Below are 19,121 nucleotides of genomic sequence, written 5' to 3'. Positions count from 1 at the left end.
TCTGCTTCCTGCAGCCTGGAGCTCTCTCCTGCTTCAGGCTGTGACTTGAGCTAAAATTTAGCTTAGAGGGCGTTAGCGTGACCCGCTGCTCGTCCTGTTGTTGCCCCTCTAAACAGAAGGGTGGGTGATACTTAATTCCTTAGAGTAATGAATTTGCTTTCATGGCTAGACAGCACCTAGGTCTAAGTCTTCAAATTGAATACTGTCAGTGATGGGATCAGCAGCCCAAAAGCTGTGCTTAAAGCCTCTGGGGTAAGGCAAAACAAAATGAGCAGCAGTGCTCTGTAAGTCAAAGTACAGGAGAGGGTTTAAGTTCTGTACATCCCTGCACCACGTTCTTGTGGGTGGTACTGTGTATCAAAAAGAAAATCCAAATAGCCAGTGCACATGATTATTTACTTTAGTGGGTTGAAGAGGCTATTTTTTAGCATTTCTGTATGGTTCAGTATATCATGATAAAGCCTCTCAACCTTTTGTAATGTCCTTGTCTCCTTGAGCAGAATTGGGGCTGCTGTGAAAACCAAATCAAGGAGTTAAGAAGCAGGCTGGAAGAGCTGAAGAAACAAGTAGAAGATCCACTTCCAGTTGAACATGAAGAGCTCTACAAAACCAAGGAACACATTAAGGTATTTAATAGCCGTGTTGCACTTATATGGAAGTTGTCTTTGTGTGACACCTGATCTCTGTAAAATCAGTTTTTCACCCTTACCTGCTCTTTAGTGACACTGACTTTCTCTCCATGCTGCCATCCTGATTGCTGCCAATCTTAAGTCATCAAATCACAAAACAGTTTGAGTTGGAGGGCACCTCAAAGCCCAATCTCTTTCCACCTCCCTGCCATGTTCAGGGACACCCTTCACTAGCCCAGGCTGCCCAAAGCCCCATCCAACCTGGCCTTGAACACTGCCAGGGATCCAGGGGCAGCCACAGCTTCTCTGGGCAGCCTGTGCAAGGGAGTCACCACCCTCACAGGGAAGAAGTTATGCTGTATGTAATTTAAACCTAACCTTCTTCAGCCCAGAAAAGTCCAGCTGACCAAGATTACAAGAAGAGTAACAGGGTTTGGAGGGGTTTTTTTCCTGCTTCTGCTCCCCTTTCACAGTCTTGAATTTAATATGCAGTTCCTCAAACAGAAGGGAAAAATCTCCACGGTCTCACCTCACTTGGCTGCTATCCTAGTGGCTGAATCTCCCTCTTTGTTTTCCAATCCATTTTGGACAGGGAGCTCCTCAGGCCAGAGACCGTGTAAGTCTGCAAAGCACCGTGCACACCTCTGGGATTCAGGCATAATTAAAGAGAAAGAAAATTAAGAGTAAGGGAGTGGCAAAAGCCCTTGCAGCCCATAGTGCACCGTGAAAATTAAATTGCAAGGAAAACATTTCCAAGGGATAGGAGACATTTTGTCTGGACTGGTCAGTCTTTCATCATCCGCTTATGAAGTGAATTGTTGACCTATGTAGTGGGAACAAATAAGCTTATTAACAAGCCAAGGCTTTGAACTCATTATCAGCTGTCTGAAATCTTCTTTGTGAGTGCTGGCTGCCTTTCCCACGGCAGCAGTCTTGCTGTAGCCCTGAATAATTCGTGAGGTGGCAGCTCACAGCTCCTGCTTCTCATTCCAGTAAGAGAAATTCATTTGCGGAGGTGTCAGGGTCAGACAGTGTCAGTACAGTTGCTGCTCTTGGGAGCCACTGTACAATATAATAAAGGACCAAAATGGCATGGGGGAGAAGGGACCTCCTTTCCTCTCCCTGCATTTCACTCTTCTGTAGAATAAAGCTGTTTTTCTCAGGCCTGGACTTAATAGGGACTTGCAAAGTCCTGTGAAATTCCATCGTTACCTCCATTAATGCAGGGGTTTGACCTGCATTTACACACCTGTAGGGAGTATTTTCTTAGGAGCTCAGGTAAATTTTAGTCTCAGGCTCGGTTGTTTTTTTTTTTCCTCCCATTGCTGAAGCAGATCAGATATTTTTTTTAAATGATTTAAGTAAATGACAGGATCAAAAGACCTGTGAAAACGCTCTCCTGTGGCCTGGAACCACTGCTTCTCCTGATACAAATGCATTTTTTTCTATTTAAAATGAAACAGATTGGATGTTCTGCAGGAAATTTCTTTGTTAGAGGAGCCAGTGACACTTCCCAGCAGCTGCCTTGCAAAGAGGCACCTAGTACCTGGTGTGCAGAGCATCCCCTCTCCCAGCTGCATGCGGGGTGTCCTGGCTTTTTAGGTGACAGTTCTAACACTGATAAGGAAAATGCATAACCTTGTCGGAGAGGGAAGGGGGAGCCAGGAGGGCAAAGAATGGGCAGTTTAAAAGCTTCCCATTTCTGACAAATCTGACCAAGTGCTGGTGAACTCATCCAGTACAGAAAGGAACAAATTTTATCCTTTTAGCATTCCAATAAACACCCTGGAACTGGAACAAATGCAGGTAGAAAATAATAATTAAAAAAAAATAATTAAAAAGGCAACCCAGAGAACTGGGCACGATCCTGCCTGGGTGTGAAGCCCCAACCGCTGCCCTGGAGCACGGGGAGCTGCTGAGGTCAGGCAGCGTTTTGGCTCTTGGGGATGCAGCGGTGAATCGGCAGCAGCTCAGCCCTGGGTTCCAGTTGGGCTCCTGTGGGCTCCGAGCTGGGCCCGGAGCCAGATAGCCGGGACCCCGCGGAGCCCATCCGGTCCCGCAGGAGAGCGCTGCACAAGTGGCTGCATATTCCCTTCCTCTCCTCCCCCACAGGGCAGGCAGGGGATTAACGAGCAGGTTTGGAAACCAGAAGAGCTTAGTGCCAAGGCTTGTTCTGGGTGCGTTTCCATGCAGGAGCTGGAGCAGTCGCTGGCAGACTGGGCCCGCGACATGAAGGAGCTGCGGGCCATGAAGGTGGAGCTGTCTCATTACATCCTCGACGAGGATATGATGGTGCTCAAGGAGCAAGTGGAACATCTGCACAGCCAGTGGGAAGAGCTCTGCTTTCGTGTAAGTCTTACTCCTCCTCGGCGGGTTTTATTGCGGGTACTGATAGAGCCTGGCCGAAAAGGGGGGGCGGGGTAGCTGCGAGGATTTCTCCTGGGGTTGCCTCACGTTTGCAGTTTCGGGTGGGGATGGGTCTTCTGGTGCAGCTGAGCCGAAGTTTGCCCTTCGTTTCCTGGAGGCAGACTGCTGAGATTTTTTAATTTTTAATTTTTTTTTTTAAAGTCTTTGTAACTAGAGAACTGCACAGAGCTGAAACGCGGCTGTTTGCTGAAATAGGTGGCTTTGTTCGGGGCTGCCAAAGGTCGGGCGGGGCGGGGTGGGGGGGGATAAACACAGGAACTGCCCGAAGGCATGAAGCTGGGAAAGGAAGGGGGAGGTCTTTGCAATCCGATGGTTAAAAAACGTCAGGGGGGGTGATAAAACTAACTTAAGTGCGTTTAAATGCTGATTTCTTGGTTTCAAACACACGAAGAACGGACTTTTTCTGTGAGGCATTTGTGGCTGGTTGCTGCGTTACACCCCATGTGCTGCCTGCAAAATTGGCGGGGAGCGTTTAGCAGCAGAGTCCCACGCGCTGATTCCTGAGGCGGTTACGCAGGCCAGAAAGTGTGTTTACTTCACCCCTTAACAGGATTGGAAGAAGTCAAATACTTCGGGGTCTTAAATGACTCCGGATGGCTGTACATGCCAGCAAGCCCGACTCTTGCCTCTCTTTACTCACGAATCAGTCGCTTTCGTGTTGCAGTTTGTAAAGGACTATTGAAGCGAGTTAGTATTTGCTGTCCAACCCTTACTCAGGCAAAGGTAAAGCAGTGTTGGTGGGAGTATTGCTGGGGTGATGGACAGCTGTACTTACTTCACAAACTTTGGTGTGGTGAAATAGTTATTTGGGTTCATTTTTTTGCCTTGCAATAAGAATAATTCAGTATCTCTGCCTTAAACTGCGTGACCTACAAACTGTCTCTGTTATTGTTTCTGCATTCTGACAATAATTCCAGAGACAACCTCCCTCCCCCCCAAAAAAATCCTGTAGAAATAGGGCATTATTTTAACTCAAAATGCCTGAACCATTGTTGGTTTTCCTTTTTTGGTGAATTGCTGATTTCAGCTGTGAGGAACAGCCCTGAAAATTAAGCAGTCTTGATAGGTACCCCACTACAGTCTATCCAAGTAGTAATTTAAGTTCAGATTTAATTCAGAATTTCTGTTTTAATTTCCTGAGGGAACAACATTTAGTTCAGTGTCTGGCGGAGAGAAGGAAGGGGTGACACGAATGTGACTGTTAGGCACACAGAAATCTGTAGTGAGACGAATCCATTCAGCAGCCCAGAGGAGGGACATAGGGAAATGTTTGCACAGCACTAATGAGCCTCCCAAGAGTCTGTGCTGATGCCCAGTGCAGGACTAGAGGGTAGCAAAGCAGATTTCATCCGTTCTGCTGTTAGCGCAGCCGCTTTGTTTTGGCTAACAGATTAGAGGATGAGATGTATTGTGTGGGGAAGAAGTAAAAAAACCAACTAAATCTGCAGTATAAATGCGGGGAGGTGAAAGCCTTTAGGAGTGAGAGGCGGCTGCAGCTGTCACGGCCGCCGGAGCCGGGCAGCCAGATGCCTGTGCGGGACTGAGCAAGGGACACAGACACACAAGGGAGCAGATGCACTCTGGGGATTAGTGTTCACGTGGCAGCCTTTGCAAGGTGCATGTAGGTCAAACATTTAACTGTTCATACCAGCGAGTATCCTGTCCTAATGGACACCCGTGTATGGCTGACTTGCCTGGGCCTTGATATTCTTTTAGTGTCCCATGGGAACACCCACACTGCTCCTGTATCATGCTGTGGATGCCAAACTGGAGCTGGTATCCCAGCACAGCTGGTCTGAGGAGAAAGTGCTCAAAGCAAGGCCTGACTTGAAGGCTTGTGTTCCTAGAAGCTTGTCTGGGATTTTTTGGCTCGTTCCTGTTTTACCCCCAGTGTGTATTGCTTAGGTCTCTAAAAGCCTAGAAATTAGGTGGCTCATAATTGCCAGTTTTCCTTCCTGAGAAAGATGTTGCCAGCAGTTAAGCACAGAATCCCAAAATGTTGGGGGTTGGAAGGGGCCTCAAAAGATCATCTAGTCCAACCCCAATGTGTGTGCTTATCCATAGGTGTCTCTGCATAAGCAGGAGATCGAGGACAGACTCAATGCTTGGGTTGTGTTCAATGAAAAGAATAAGGAGTTGTGCGCCTGGCTGGTACAAATGGAAAGCAAAGTGTTGCAGACCGCAGATGTTAGCATTGAAGACATGATAGACAAATTGGAGAAGGTAAGCAGTAATGCCCCTGTTCTCCATTGCAGCCTGATAACTCGTTGTAAAGACACCATTCCTCAGTTCTCCCTCGCCTCTGGGAAGTGATACGGGATATAAAACCAGCATGTGCAGGCTCTTGTGAGAAGATGAGCTCTCTTAGCCTCAGCTCTTTCCTCCTTCATGTGCAGACTTGGAGCATAATGCAGAACAGAAAAGCCACCTGGCTGTGTCTGCAGTTAGGCACGGGGTGTGCTGTATGTGAGTTGGGGCGGGAGGGTCTGGATGGCTGGGCACGCACTGCAATGCCCAGAGCTGTCCCTGCTGGGGGTCACAGGTGTCCTGGGAGCACTTGCCACCTCCACCTCTCAGTGGTTATCAAGCTGGTAGCCTGAGGGCAACCAAAAGGTCCCCTTGTGCCAGACCAACAAGAAGTTACCATGACCAAAAGTAAAACCTAATTCTGCCCCCTCTCCTGGGCAGTCAGTGCAGTTAGTGCTGCTTTCTAATGCTGGTGTATTAGCTTGATTTTGAACAAGACCATTATTTTGCTGCTGTGGTCCTCCCCATGGCTTTAAGGTCTCGATATCTAATCCCAGGTCTCCTCTGGATAAGAACATCCAACAAAATGCAGCCACCTCAGAGTTGAATTGGAGTTCTTCTGAGGTAGCTTGATTGAAAAATTATGTTAAATCAGGAAAGCAGAGGCAAAATTAGAACATCACTCCTGTTTTTCGGGGTACTTACTCCTGGCACTTGCAAGTCTTTAAGCAGCTTATTTTTTCATTGTGGCTTTATTGTAAGAGTGCTCTTCCATTGAGGGTTATTTTTCTTTTAAGTGAGAGAGCACTACATGCTGTCGTAGAAACCTCAGCCTTTGCTAGCCATACCTGACTTCACATGGCACAGGTGGGAGAAGAAACAGTTTTGTTGCAGTTCTGTTGTTTTGTTTGAATTAAGCAATGTTTGCCTGTATTTATCAGGATTGCATGGAGGAAATAAACCTCTTCAGTGAAAACAGGCTTCAATTGAAACAAATGAGCGATCAGCTAATGAAGGCTAGCAACAAGAGCCGAGTTGCAGAAATAGATGATAAACTCAGCAAAATCAATGATCGCTGGCAGCACCTCTTTGATGTCATTGGAGCACGGTAAGAAAATGAGTTTCAGTGTTTTATGTGAGATAAAAGTCAGAGGCTACTGTCCTTGACCATCAGGAACATACTGACAGGACTTTTCAGTTCTGTTGAAATGTATTATTGCGAGTTAAATGAACCTGAAGCTCATGCTTTTTCGTTGCAGTATTATAACACCAAATGTCTGAATTTATCTAATGATAAGAATGTAAGAATTAATATAAAATATCACTTTAATCATGGGAACTATGTAAAAGGAAGGGTCAAAGTGGTTTCTCTGTTGTGTGAGTTGAATTGCAATTTAATTTTAGGGCAATATGGTAGGAGTTCATTGGAGCTCTTTAGGAGAGCCTCCTGGTTTAGGATGTGCCTCTCTTTCACCCTCTGTCTGAATGCACAAGTCTGGGAACAGATTCCTGGCCTGTGTCTTTATATAGTTTTATATAATGTCAGCGTTCCTGTTTTACATTCAAAAGCATATAAACATTTCATTTTTAGCATTAGTGCCATTCCTTTGCTCAGGGTGATTGCTAAAAGCACCTGTAGGACCAAACAACAAGTTCCTTTTTTTAAATTCAGCATCTTTTGCGTGATGATGAAATGAAAATACTGTTGGCTGAAATGAAAACAAAACCCTGTATACTCTGAGCAACAACTTCTTCTTAAAGGATTCGACATCTTTATGATACTTGACAGAGTTAAGAACATCATGATTATTTTAGCATTAGCCTTCCTGGGACGACCCCATGTCACTGTTATCTCTGAGTTTCTGCCACAGCTTGGGAGGAAGACGCTGGACTGGTCTCACCACCTGCCCCAGTGTGTTGGTGACCCAGAAGTAGTAAGGCTTAAACCCAAACTGGAGTTGGACTAAACTCCACTGCCAAGGTTTTTTTTGGCCTGTAGCCCCCCTCTGTGGGCCTGCAGAAGCTCCCTTGCTCATTTAACATTTAGGACAGATAAGGCTGGCAGTCCTGCAGTGGCAATGTTGTGCTAAGTGTGTTGGATCTTAATCAGGAATGAGATCTGAATTAATGGTGACACATGAGCCATGAATGATTAAGCAGAAGCCGCCTTCTTAAGATCTAACACTCTGCAGATAGTCTTGCAATGGTTTGTTTCATGGTGTCTTTTTTTTATCTGGTGTGGGGGAAAGAAAGCTTTGCTTTTATAACAGCACTCCTTCTGTTCTCATTTTACAGTAACCTCCCACTTTAAAAATACTTCCATGATCATTTCTGTTCCGCTCTTAGTTTTGAATTGTAGCAATTTTAAAATGCAGATTCAAACTGAGTTAAGCATGGCATGTTTCTAGAATATTTAGGAAAAGATGTTAAATAATTGATGGTATATTTAGAGAGAGATCTGGCAGTCTTATTCAAGCAGTCTGTGGCAACAGAGTACTTGTCTACCTGGGGTGCCTTAAGTCTTTACTTTCAGAGGAGTGTATGGTGGTGCTTTGAGGTACATTGAAGCAGATTTGCCTGGAGCATCAGCGTAGCTCCCAGTATTGGATGTCCAAGTGGATATTGCAGCTACTAGTGAGTTGGTGTGATGCTTTATGATTATTCCGGTGTTCTTAATCCCAAAAGGTCTGGAACATGCCAGCTTCTACTTGTGATTTCCACTAACTTTGTGCTCAGGGTGAGGCTAATGAACTTGAAAGGACCCAACAAAATGTGGTTTTAAGCAGCTCTCTCAGTTGCCCAAGATTATTAGGCAGCCCTGTGGTCTCTGTTGGTCCTCTTGGACTTGAGGTTCAGCGTATTGCAGTGTGTTGCAGCGTGGATATAGCACATCTTTTTCTCCATCTCATCCATCAGGTCTGGGCTTGGCTCTCAACTTGGCTGTTCTTGGCTGCTCAGCAATACATAACACCAGGCTGGACACAATAGACTCTGAGTATGGGGTTAAGAGTACTTTACCCTGTTTACAATCTTGTGACTTTCTGTTTCAAGATTGATGCTGCAGTGGTGGCTTGGTGATGAGATTTGAATTCTGAAGGAATTCAGATTTCAGTTGACTGCAATTTCCACCTCACCCATAGCTACACCTTGGGCTCTGAAGAGGAGGCTCCTCCTGTGCTTTTGGTTATCTTCTTTGAAGCTCAGGCAATGGAGAGGAGTCAGCAGTTCTACCAATCGTAGATGTGACGCAGGTTGGGCCTCCTCATGGGGTAGTGGAGCAGAGCAGGGGACCTAAGGCTGGAGGAAGCCTGTGAGCATGGGTTGCCATGCTCCATGATGTTAGACTGTCTCCTTCCTTTTCAGTTTGCTTTTGCAAAACTAAAAATACATCGTATTGCAGCTGTGCTGAAAGAGCACGTGACAGTAAGAGTGGTGGTAAAGTTTGTGTTGCCCTTACTGTAGTGTAGCCTCAGCTGGCAGCTGAGCCCTCCCTTCCAGTGGGATGGGGAGCAGAATTGGAAGAAAAAGGTAAAAGTCATGGGTTGGGATAAGGACCATTTACTGGGACAGCAAAGGGAGAGGAAAATAACAGCACCAGTACTTGGGTTATATGAAGCAGGAGCTACACAGTGCAGTTTGCTCACCTGCCCTGATGCCCGGCCAGTCCCCTTTATTATATACTGAGCATGAGTCCTATGGTATGGAATAGCCCCTGGGTCAGCTGTCCTGGCTGTGTCCCCTCCCAGCCTCTGGTGAACATTAACTCTATCCCAGCTGAAAACTGGGACAGCACTGTTGAGGGAAGCCATTGTCATCCAGCCATCTTCTTGGATCTCAAACATCCACCATCACCAGTTTCATTCAGTGGGTAGGATGGGTTTGCTCCAGGGAGGTTGGAGCCTACAGGTCAAGGTACAGGGTCTGTCCCCACTGCTGCCCCATGGAAGAGAGACCATAGGGCCGTGCTACCGCTGCCTTGGCTGCTGACCCAGCTGAAGCCAGTTTTATTGGGTACAGCTTCATTTCTTGGGGAAGATAAAAGGAAGGAAGTGTTTCAGGGCTGAACTGCCAGAGGGCCTTGGAAAGTTTGGTGATGGAGCTCGGAATATGCTGCCTGGAGGGAAATGAATTTCAGCTGAGGCAGGAAGGCGATTATCTTGTCTTGCTCCTGAGAAAGGTACTTGAAGGAACTTATTTTCATGGCACCTCTGCAGAATGAGGAGGTGGGTTTTGCTCCTGGCTTCTCAGATCCCTAACTGTGGCAAGTAAATTGAAGTGAAAATTTTCTGAGTTGTTGGATGCCAAATCTGACCACTTGAAACTCTTTTTTGATAAGTATTATGACATAAGGACTTTCTGTTAAACACCTAATGAGCTGCTCCCTTTATTTGTGCTTGTGGGTACACCACAGCCCACTGCACTGGTTCCCTTGCTCACTGGCCATCCATCACAGGGGCAGGGACCAAACCTCATGCTGTCTTCATGGCCAGCTGTGACTTGGGCAGTAAGTAAACTACAGGTTATGTGTGGAGTAGGAGGGGAAAATGTACATTGAATAGGAATCCTTCATCCTGGGGGTGAATCTGGCAGTCAAGCACTTTATGATCCTGCGGTTGAAGACTATAAAATAACCCATATCCACAAGGGAGTCTAATCAGGGTTTGTAGGCAGTTTCAGTTCTGTGGTTTCTAGTCTCTCCGAGGTTGACCTTGCAATCTGAGTAACATTTTATCTTTGTAGCACAGTGTGTGTCTGTGTGATAGCAACATGAAACCAAACAAGACTCAAGCCATGGTATCAATACAGAGCATTCCTCCTGATAGCTTATTTCACCTTTTTAAACCAATAAAGGTCCTGGGACAGATGGGCAAATTAGGTGAGCTCTCCATTTAGTCCTTGAAGTGATTCTCCTAGTTTATGGTGACAAGCTCAGATTTGCCATATGGCTGCACTTGCAGGACTTAACACTTTCATTATATGCCTGTGCCTGGCCTGTGTGGTGACAGAAGCTTTGCTGCATGTGTTGCAGCTGGGAGGGTGGCTTGGTGCAAATTCAAAAAGTCTCAGAAAGTTAATTCTCACGGGATAAAGTAACGCTCAAGGCATTAGCCTGCCTGGAAAGGACAACAGGTGACTTTGTGTTCAGCTCAAAAGGTACTCTTACCAGGGGAGGTTCTTGCGCTGAAGTCTCTCTTGATAGAGGGGGGAATGCAAACATACTGACAGCCAGAAAGGGAGCATTGTGCAGACTGTAAAAAATGGATGCATGGAATCTCTTGCTTTTGTTCTCCCAGCAGCACTCTGCCAGAAGAAACTGCTGCATGCTTGCACATACCCCCAAGTGAAGGCCTGAAACAGTAGGAGAGGGAGGGCACAGGCTTCACAGGGGTGGTAGACTGGTAGACAGCCAAAAACCTGTGGTGTGGGATTTACATCCCTGGTATGCTCTGGACCACCTCTCCCCAGCCATGCTTAATTGGCAAGAATTGCAAGGAACCATGCTGTGCACAGCTGTGTCCCTTAGTGTTTCCCTGCTGACACCCATCCTAACACCAGGCTTCGCTTCCCAGCCCCAGTGGGCACAAGTTTGCCTTCTGCACTGCTGTTTGCATTGTGCCTGCTGGCAGACTGGAGGAGCACCCATGTGTCACGGGAGGGTGTCTGTGCTGCCTGGGGCTGTGCAAAGCTTTTGGATGGTGCTTCAGCCTTCATTAAAGCCACCAGCTTCATTGGGGCTGCCTGTGGCAGTTTTGGGTCTGCTGACTAGTCCCTACAGTAAGGAACATTGCATTTCTGTCCTCGTGGCCATCCTGCAGCTCTTGCCTCTGTTGTTAAGCTGTAGAAAAGGGACACTGTTTCTCAGCTGCTCTGATCATGGGCACGGTCTTACTTGGTGGGTCTGGTCCATGTTTTCACAAGTGTGAAAATACAGGGAAGGTTAACAAGGCCAAATGTGCCTTCTCATTCTGTTAAACGTGAATCCTCGGCAAGTAAGGTCTTCTCCCTGTGTTTGCAAGCTGACAGCCCACTTTGTGCAGGTTCAGGAATCTTAAACTGTTGGCTCCTTCCTTCCCACATAGAGCCTGGGACACTGAAGGTGTTTGCAGGTGGTTTCCTGCATACCCCCACTGAAATTCCCAAACAGCCTGAAGCTGCTCAGGTTGCAGCAAAAGGGGAAGGAGTCAAAGCTTTCCAGTGATACCACCTTAGGCTGTGCCAGGGACTGCATGGAGGTTCTACTGGAGAGCTCCAGTGAACCACCCTTTTCCTCCCTTCCACCCTGGCTGAGCTCCCCCCATTGCCACTCCAGCAGTAAGTTTGGGGAGCGAGCAAGTTCATACCACCTCTCAGCTGGTCCCTCTCTTTATTTTCCATGACATTGCTTACCCTGTGGCAGGGCAGACGATCAAACACGTGTCGGTGTCCTGTCCTACCCTCTCACAGCTGAGGCCGGGCAGCCCGCAGTCAGTGGGGGTGTGCTCTGAGCTCAAAGGTCTCTTCAAAAAATTTCCATAGATCAGCATTGCATGGCAAGGGAACCAAAACACACTGCTTTGAGGCCTCCAGGTAATTGATACAGCCGTGTTGAGCAGAATTATACTAGTTTGTAGCAGCACCACTGTAAAATCTTATTTGTGTAATTATTTTGATGCAAAAAACCCAATCTGGCCAGTTGAAATGTCACTCATGAAGTGACATTCCTTCTCCCCTGTTCTCTTGGCTCCCTGTCCTTTAGGGATTACGCTTCTCTTCAGTGCAAAAGCTGTGACAGAGTTCATTATCCTATCAGGCAGGATGGTTGGGCTTATTTTGGATATGCAATGTGTGCTGAGGTGCACCGGGAGCGAGGAGGGGGGTGGGGGGAACTGGTGGTACAAGAGGAGTCCTTGTCCTCTGCACACTGTGCCCATTCCCAGTGTCTGCCTGCCACGCTGGGAGGGTTATTTCCCTGTTTTCTTAAACCCATTTGACATGGGTTTTTGAACCTCCCTGGACGGTGCTCAGGTTAAACTGTCAAAGTGGCTGAGCATGATTTACATGTGCCAATGCCTGAAGCTCTCTCACGGTGTGCAGTGACCGCCCAGGCACTTTTTATCCTGCCATATGCTGCATGTGAGCCATTGGCAAGCCAATACAGGTCTGCAGAAGATTACCTGAACGCTGCAACACCTGAACACCTTCGATTTCAGAGCTCATTCCGTGCATTTTTGGTGGGATTATAGTAACTTCTTCACTTTTTTCCCTGGTATTGCCGGGGTGGGGAGTGACTTTTTACCCCAGGTTCTCCAATTTCCGCTTTTTTTCCCCCACCCCATGATCTCTGGCAGTCAGAACACACAAATCATGGCAGCGTGTTTTTCCACTAACGAACGAGATCACAAGTGAAGATCAGGGGTTATTTTCCTCTCCAGCGTAACAGGCTGCTTGCACTGGAGGCCTTCTGCCTGCACTGGAAGGTTAAAGAGAGGACAGGTTAGTGTGTGGGAGATTTAATTCCTCCTTAAAGACCTGGGATGTAATGGTAAAGGCAAGAAAGAATTACCAGTGGCAGTAAGGATACATCTCTGGGTGCGATGCCTGCGCGCGGATATAGGTTGTCTCGGTTGGTTTGGGTTTGCTTCAAATTGCCTCTGCTGCAAATCATCCGGGTGTGAGGCTGTGATCTCTCTTCCGCACAAGAAACGAGCACCACATCTCCCTTTTTTGGTGCCGAAGCCTCCAGCCTGCAGCCTTTCTGCTGCCAGCCGCAGGCAGCCGCTCGGTGTGCGCTTCTCGGCGTGCTAATGCTCTCGTCAGAATAAAGCTCCCGTGGTTTTGTTCTGAGGAGGGATGCGGCCGTTTGCCAGGTAAAATCCCCACCCAAAACGCAGGGTTAGACCTGGGGAGAGCTGCAGTTGCTCCCCAGCTCGGGGGTCGGGAAGGAGGCCGGGCGAGCCTCCCCCCGCGCGGGATGCTAAAGCGGAGAATAAATAGGGCATCTGTGGAGGAGGGGTTTCCTCTTTCATGCCTGCCGTGGTTGCACAGACGATCCCCCGTGCAGTTTGGGCTTTGCACGCTGAGGAATGGTTTTTTCTAGCAAACCGTAAGTGCCGTGTTGGTAACGGGCTGCGGGTTGGTCGGGGTGGGTTTTGTTTGAGCAGCCCTCAGCGGAGCAGCGGGACGGGCCGGCCTTGGGCGGCGGGGGGCGGGGGAAAGGGCACCGCAGTGCCGACGCGCCGGTGGCTCCCTGCAGTTCGCCTTGGACCAGGCGATGAGTGGGAGACGCGGAGCAGGATAAACAGTGCCCAGGAACCTCTCGCTTAAAATCGGCTGCGTTTGGGGGTTTTGCACCCAGGACAGTGAACATCGGCATCAACAACCTCCGGGACTGGCCGGCAGGGTACCGCACGAAAAGCCGCCTCTGGCGCATCCGCTCTGCTCGCTGTGCTAACGCAGCCCACGGGCACGGGGCCTTCCTGTCCCTGTACCAGGGCCGGGTGCTGTACAGAGAACCGGCCTTGCCTTTCATACATCACCTCTCCAGATCGGGTCCTTTGTCCCTCACATGGCTAAGCTCGCCCTGCAGCTGACTGAACAAAGGTTCCCTGGGTTGTGCATCTCATTTGCCTTGCCGGGCTGTAAACAACCCGATCAGCTGGCAGAGCAGTTTCAGCTCCTCTTCAGTTAAAAAGAAGTGTACATAGTCTCATCTTCTGATGACATTTGTGCTTGTGAGGGAGAGTTTGGTATATACATCAGGATGTTTTTCATTCTTTCAGACACTATAATTGGAATGTTGCTTTTTACCTCCTTTGAGCTCCCCTGTGCCTTTTCCTGCAGTGGTTTGACAGCTGATGCAATGCCATTGGTGGGCATTGTGCAGTTTTTATCTGTATGTGAATACAGTTTAGTCAACGTGGAAGTGCCTTGTACTGCTAGATTCTTCCTGAGTAGCTACTGCAAAATCTTCTGTGTATTTGTGGGGCCATGCAGTGATTCAGGCTGAAATAGCTTAATGCTTTTCTCTTGTAACCCAGCACTGGCAACTTCACTGAGGGTATTGAGACCCAAATCCAATCTTGAGTCAGGTCAGATGGTCCATCGTGTGTGTGTGAGCACTGTTTTGAATCAGGGTATCTTTTAAGCTGGGCCCATTGCAAAGTACAAGAGATGTCAGAGGTTGTTGGGGTCTTTTAGATTAGTGGTGAGATTTGTTGGAGTTACTTTTTATTAGTAGTGGTTTTTCTGCTTCTGAGGGCATGTTGAATGGTGGCAGGTGAGTTCACATCAGGAAGTGAACTATGGATAGGTTGGCCTTTATTCAGTAAACAGTAAGTTTTGCCTGTTTGAACAAATAATTTGAGAATTAGACTTTGCAGAGAAAGAATTCAATCAGTGGTGGTGGCAGCTCCTTCCCCCCTCTGGGTAACTGAGAGGACCTCATTTCCCCTACTGCACTTGAACTTTTATTGCTGTTAATTCACTGGGTCAAATTAATTGGATGATAGGTCACCTGGATGTGGGGGGAGCTTTTGCCCCCAGGCTTGGTGGCTTGCACTGTGCACTCCCACCCTGCTCTGTGTTTTTCTTTTTGGAACAAACAGTCCCTTCAGGATGCATCTCAAAAGAGTTGATGAGGTCCCTTTCATGCAAAGAGCAGATAATTTCTGGGAATACTTGCATTGTGCAGAAATGCACCAGATGCAGAAATGCACCAGATGCAGAAATGCACCTGAGAATGACTGTTGCAAACGTAGGACTTTCATGTATGTGATTAGTCATTTTTCTTTGAGCTGTAGCCAGAGAAATGGCATTTCCCTGTGACTTCGGTGGAAGATGAGGGTGCCCAATGAGGGTGCTCAAATTTTCCATCATTTCACCTGTTGCTTCAGTATAGAACCCTTCACCCTCGGCTCTGTGTCTTCAACAAGAGCAGATCAGGCAATGTGGACGCCTGGACAAGGCTGCCTTCCTGTTTCTACACTGCACTAATGTGAACTTCTGTTAGGCTTATATTCTTCCCTGGCTGCTAAGTTTGAGTTTGAGATGAATGACTTAGATCACTAGGGGTGGCTGAATGATTGACAAATACCATATTCTATCCGGCATATGTAACAAATCAAATTCCTTAATTACAATGGTGTGTCTGTAATGGCAATTTCTAGAAAGTAAATCCAAGCTCACAGTACCACAGTGATGGTGTCTGAGACTGTTGGTTCTAGTAACACCAGCAAATAAACACCCTGTGTATTTGTTGTAATATCTGTAACTTGGATTTCAGAGAGATTGCTAAACCAAAATAATAGTTTGAGGAGCTGTTTTGGTGCAAAATACCTCACTTGGATTCCAAAAGTGTTCCTTCTTAGATTTACTGAATGTGCTGGCAGACATAAAGACATTTATGCAATAAATGGGAACTTCAAGGAAAGATCTGAGAGCAGTGGGGCAGTTTAGCAGATCCTCCTCTGCTGCATGGGGACAGATTTGTCAAAATGTACAAAGATGCTACTGGATAATTTGCGGGGCTGATCAGGGGGGTTGACAGGGGAAGATGCTGTAAAGGCTGGAAATAGAGAAAAGGTTGTCAGTAGTTTGAGAACTGGGCTGCAAACAGCTGTAGGAGAAGTAAATGGTCTCTGTGGTTCAGGTGCTTGTCTCCTGCACATCTCTCTAACCGCTGGCAATTCTCCCTCTTCAAGATTGTCTTTTTTTCATCTTTACCCACCAGAAGAGTGGCAGTGGCACACCTCTGCACAAGTCAGTGTTTGGAAGAGCTTTTAATGTCATCATGGTGCTGTAAGCTCTACAGCAGCCATTGTTCAGGCCTTCTCTCCTGTCAGCAATCGTTTGCCCAGGGTGCTGGACCTGTGATTTGGGCAAATTCTGCCTCTGTAGGTGGAGCAATACTGTGTTAATTAGGGTGGCCCTGCTGGTTCCTGGAGAAGACACTGGCCATAATTCACAGCAGAAAAATCAAGATCCCGTTTTAGTTTAACTATAGCACGTTACAGTACCAACTGCCACTAGCAGATGAATGAAGCTACAAAAATTCAATCTGATATAGTTTAATTAAGGAATTCACACAAGACCTTCCTGAAGCTGTAGAGCAGAGACCTGCTGAGCCAGGTTAGGTGGGTTTTGACTAAAACATGGATCTGATTTACAGGCAACAGCTTGATGTGCCAGCAAGTGCTTCATTAAAGCCATGCCTGTCCTTGCCACCTGCTAACATCATTTCCACTGACTGCGGATCTCTGTAACAAAATGTTCTTCCTGGTTTGCTTAGGGTGAAGAAACTGAAGGAGACATTTGCATTTATACAACTACTGGACAAAAACATGAGTAACCTTCGCACCTGGCTGGCCCGGATTGAGTCTGAGCTTTCCAAGCCTGTTGTTTATGACATCTGTGATGACCAGGAAATTCAGAAGAGACTGGCAGAACAGCAGGTGGGAAATAGCTGCAGCCAGAGTCAATGAGCTAAAATGCTGCTGATTGCAATTGGTCCTGTTTTAAAATCACCTGTTTCTTTTCTTTAGTGAGGCCTCCTAACTGATTGCTTTTCATGGCATGTTCCTGCCAAGATGTTACATGGAAAAATTTTGTTTGCTGTGATTTCAGTACTGTGTTGACTTACCCCACTTCTCCCTCCTGCCCTCCATCCAAGGAAAACACACAAAATGCAAACAAAACCATTTTACATTTGATAGTTTGCTCAGTTTAAGTACAGCAGGCTTCACAAGGGCCAGCAGAGCAAGCTTAGCAGAGAAGGATGTTTTAGCTTTGGAGAGTGGACTTGAGCAAACACACCTTTGACTGAGGCCTGATCTAGTAGGCAGGTTCTGAAGATCCCCTCAGGGTTGAGTGAGACGGTGCGTGAATCCTGCTGAGGCACAAGCATGAACAACCTGGTGGTGTTTGGTGTTGGCTGAGTGCACGTAGGCATTTGATGCGAAGCTTAATGTGAGCCAGCAATGTGCACTCATGTATGGCTGTTCTTCCCATCCTTCTCATCTCTCCTTGTGGGCTGTTCTTCCCATCCTTCTCATCTTCTCTCTTTATGGGGTGTTCTTCCCATCCTTCTCATCTTCTCTCTTTATAGCTGCTGCTTTTGCATCTAAGCAAAGATCGCTGAGTGGCCCAGACCTGAGGGCTCTGTTTGCTGCTGTTTGATATGGCTCTCCATCCACTGAGGTAGCAGACATCACAGCAAGGTCCATCCACCTGCTGGCCACACAATTAATGTACCCCAGGATGTCACTGTCCTTGGCCACAAGGGCACATTGCTGACTCATGGATAGCTCATTGTCCACCAGGACTTCCAGGTCCATCTCTGCCAAGCTGCTTCCCATCACGTCAACCCCTGACCTGTTCTGGTGCATGGGGTTTTTCCTCCCTAGGTGCAGGAGCCTACACTTGTCTTTGTTGAACTTCATTTGGTTCCTCTCCACCCAGTTCTCCAGCCTGTCCAGGTCTTGCTGAATGGCAGCAAAGCCTTCTGGTATATTCAGCCACTCCTCTAAGTTTAGTATCTTCAGCAGATTTGCTGAGGGTGCACTCTGTCCCTTCATTCATGTCACTATGAATATGCTGAACAAGACCAGCCCCAGTACTGACCCGTGGGGCACAGTGCTAAGCTACAGGCTTCCAGCTAAACTGTGCCACTTAGCACAACCCTTGGAACTTTGCCATTCAGCCAGTTCTCAACTCTTCTAACTCACACTTCCTAAGCTTGCCTACAAGGATGCTATGGGAGGCACTGTCAAGAGCCCTGCGGAAGTTGAGGTAGACAACATCCAGTACCCTCCCCTCATCCAGTCATGGCCTCATAGAAGGCTATTGAATTGGTCAAGCATGATCACGCTCTGGTGAATCTGTGCTGACTGCTCCTGATAAATGTCTTCTCTTCCACATGTTTACTGATGACCCCTAGAATAAGCTGCTCCATCGCCTTTCTAGGAATGGATGTGTGGCTGACTGGCCTGCAGTTTCCTGGGTCCCCCCTTCTTAACCTCTTGGAAGACTGTGGTGACATTGGCTTTTCTCCAGTCCTCCAGCATCTCTCCTGTTATCCATGACCTTTCAAAGACAATGGACAGTGGCTTAGCAGTAACCTCTGCCAGCTCCTTCAGCACTCATGGGTGTATCCCATCGGGGCCCATGGACTTGTGGGTGTCAAGTTTTCCTAAATGTTCTCTAACCCAATCCTCCTTAACCAAGGAAAGGTCTTCCTTTCTCCACACTTCATCTCTTACCTCCAGGGTCTGGGATTCCTGATGCCCAGCCTTAGAAGTAAAGACTGAAGCAAAGGCAGCATTCAGCAGCTCTGACTTCTTTGTGTCCTCAGTCACCAGGCACCCACCTCATTAAGCAGCGAGTCACATAAATGGTCGTGTAAACAGCACAGAAATATTTTCTCCCCACCCCAAGCCTTTGCATTCTCAAAGGCTGTGTTAAATTGCCAGGCAGAGAAGAACGTGGGGCATAAAGGAATTGTGTCCAAACTAATTTATTTTTCTTATGAGTATTCAATCTTCAGCTTGCTGTAAGAGCCATCGTTTGCTGCTCAGAGCTCCTTACTGCTTCTGTTGTTTTGATTCTGTTTCAAACACAGACCTCTGGGTGCATCTAGACTCCTTCTACTGTAACCTTTTAGCAGGCTGAGTGTGAGAAGACTGTGCTGACTAAAAAGACCACAGTTTAAAAAAAAAGCCTCTTTTGATGTGCAATGACAAGTAAAAAGATCTTTCCTGGGTTTATCTGAACAATTCTTTCAGGAGTAGAGTGATGGTGAGAAAGATGCTCTACAGGCTTCTTTTATTTGACACCCATGGCTGG

General features: G+C 47.3%; 1 protein-coding gene across 1 annotated transcript in view; it reads left to right on the top strand.

Moving 5' to 3' along the window:
* The window catches only part of LOC311197004 (nesprin-2-like), a gene marked incomplete at its 5' end in the record, with an annotated part of 155,847 nt that overhangs the window by 121,776 nt on the left and 14,950 nt on the right, over positions 1–19,121 (top strand). The window contains 5 exons of the mRNA XM_084270692.1: positions 501–626; positions 2,823–2,978; positions 5,121–5,279; positions 6,245–6,411; positions 16,570–16,732. Of these exons, the coding sequence (XP_084126818.1) occupies positions 501–626; positions 2,823–2,978; positions 5,121–5,279; positions 6,245–6,411; positions 16,570–16,732 (771 nt within the window). The remainder of the gene's footprint in view (positions 1–500; positions 627–2,822; positions 2,979–5,120; positions 5,280–6,244; positions 6,412–16,569; positions 16,733–19,121) is intronic.

This window comes from Gallinula chloropus (assembly GCF_964237585.1).
Source record: "Gallinula chloropus genome assembly, chromosome: 14".
NCBI lineage: Eukaryota > Metazoa > Chordata > Aves > Gruiformes > Rallidae > Gallinula > Gallinula chloropus.
Note: the sequence above shows the minus strand (reverse complement) of the source record. Positions and strands in the feature narration are given on the sequence as shown.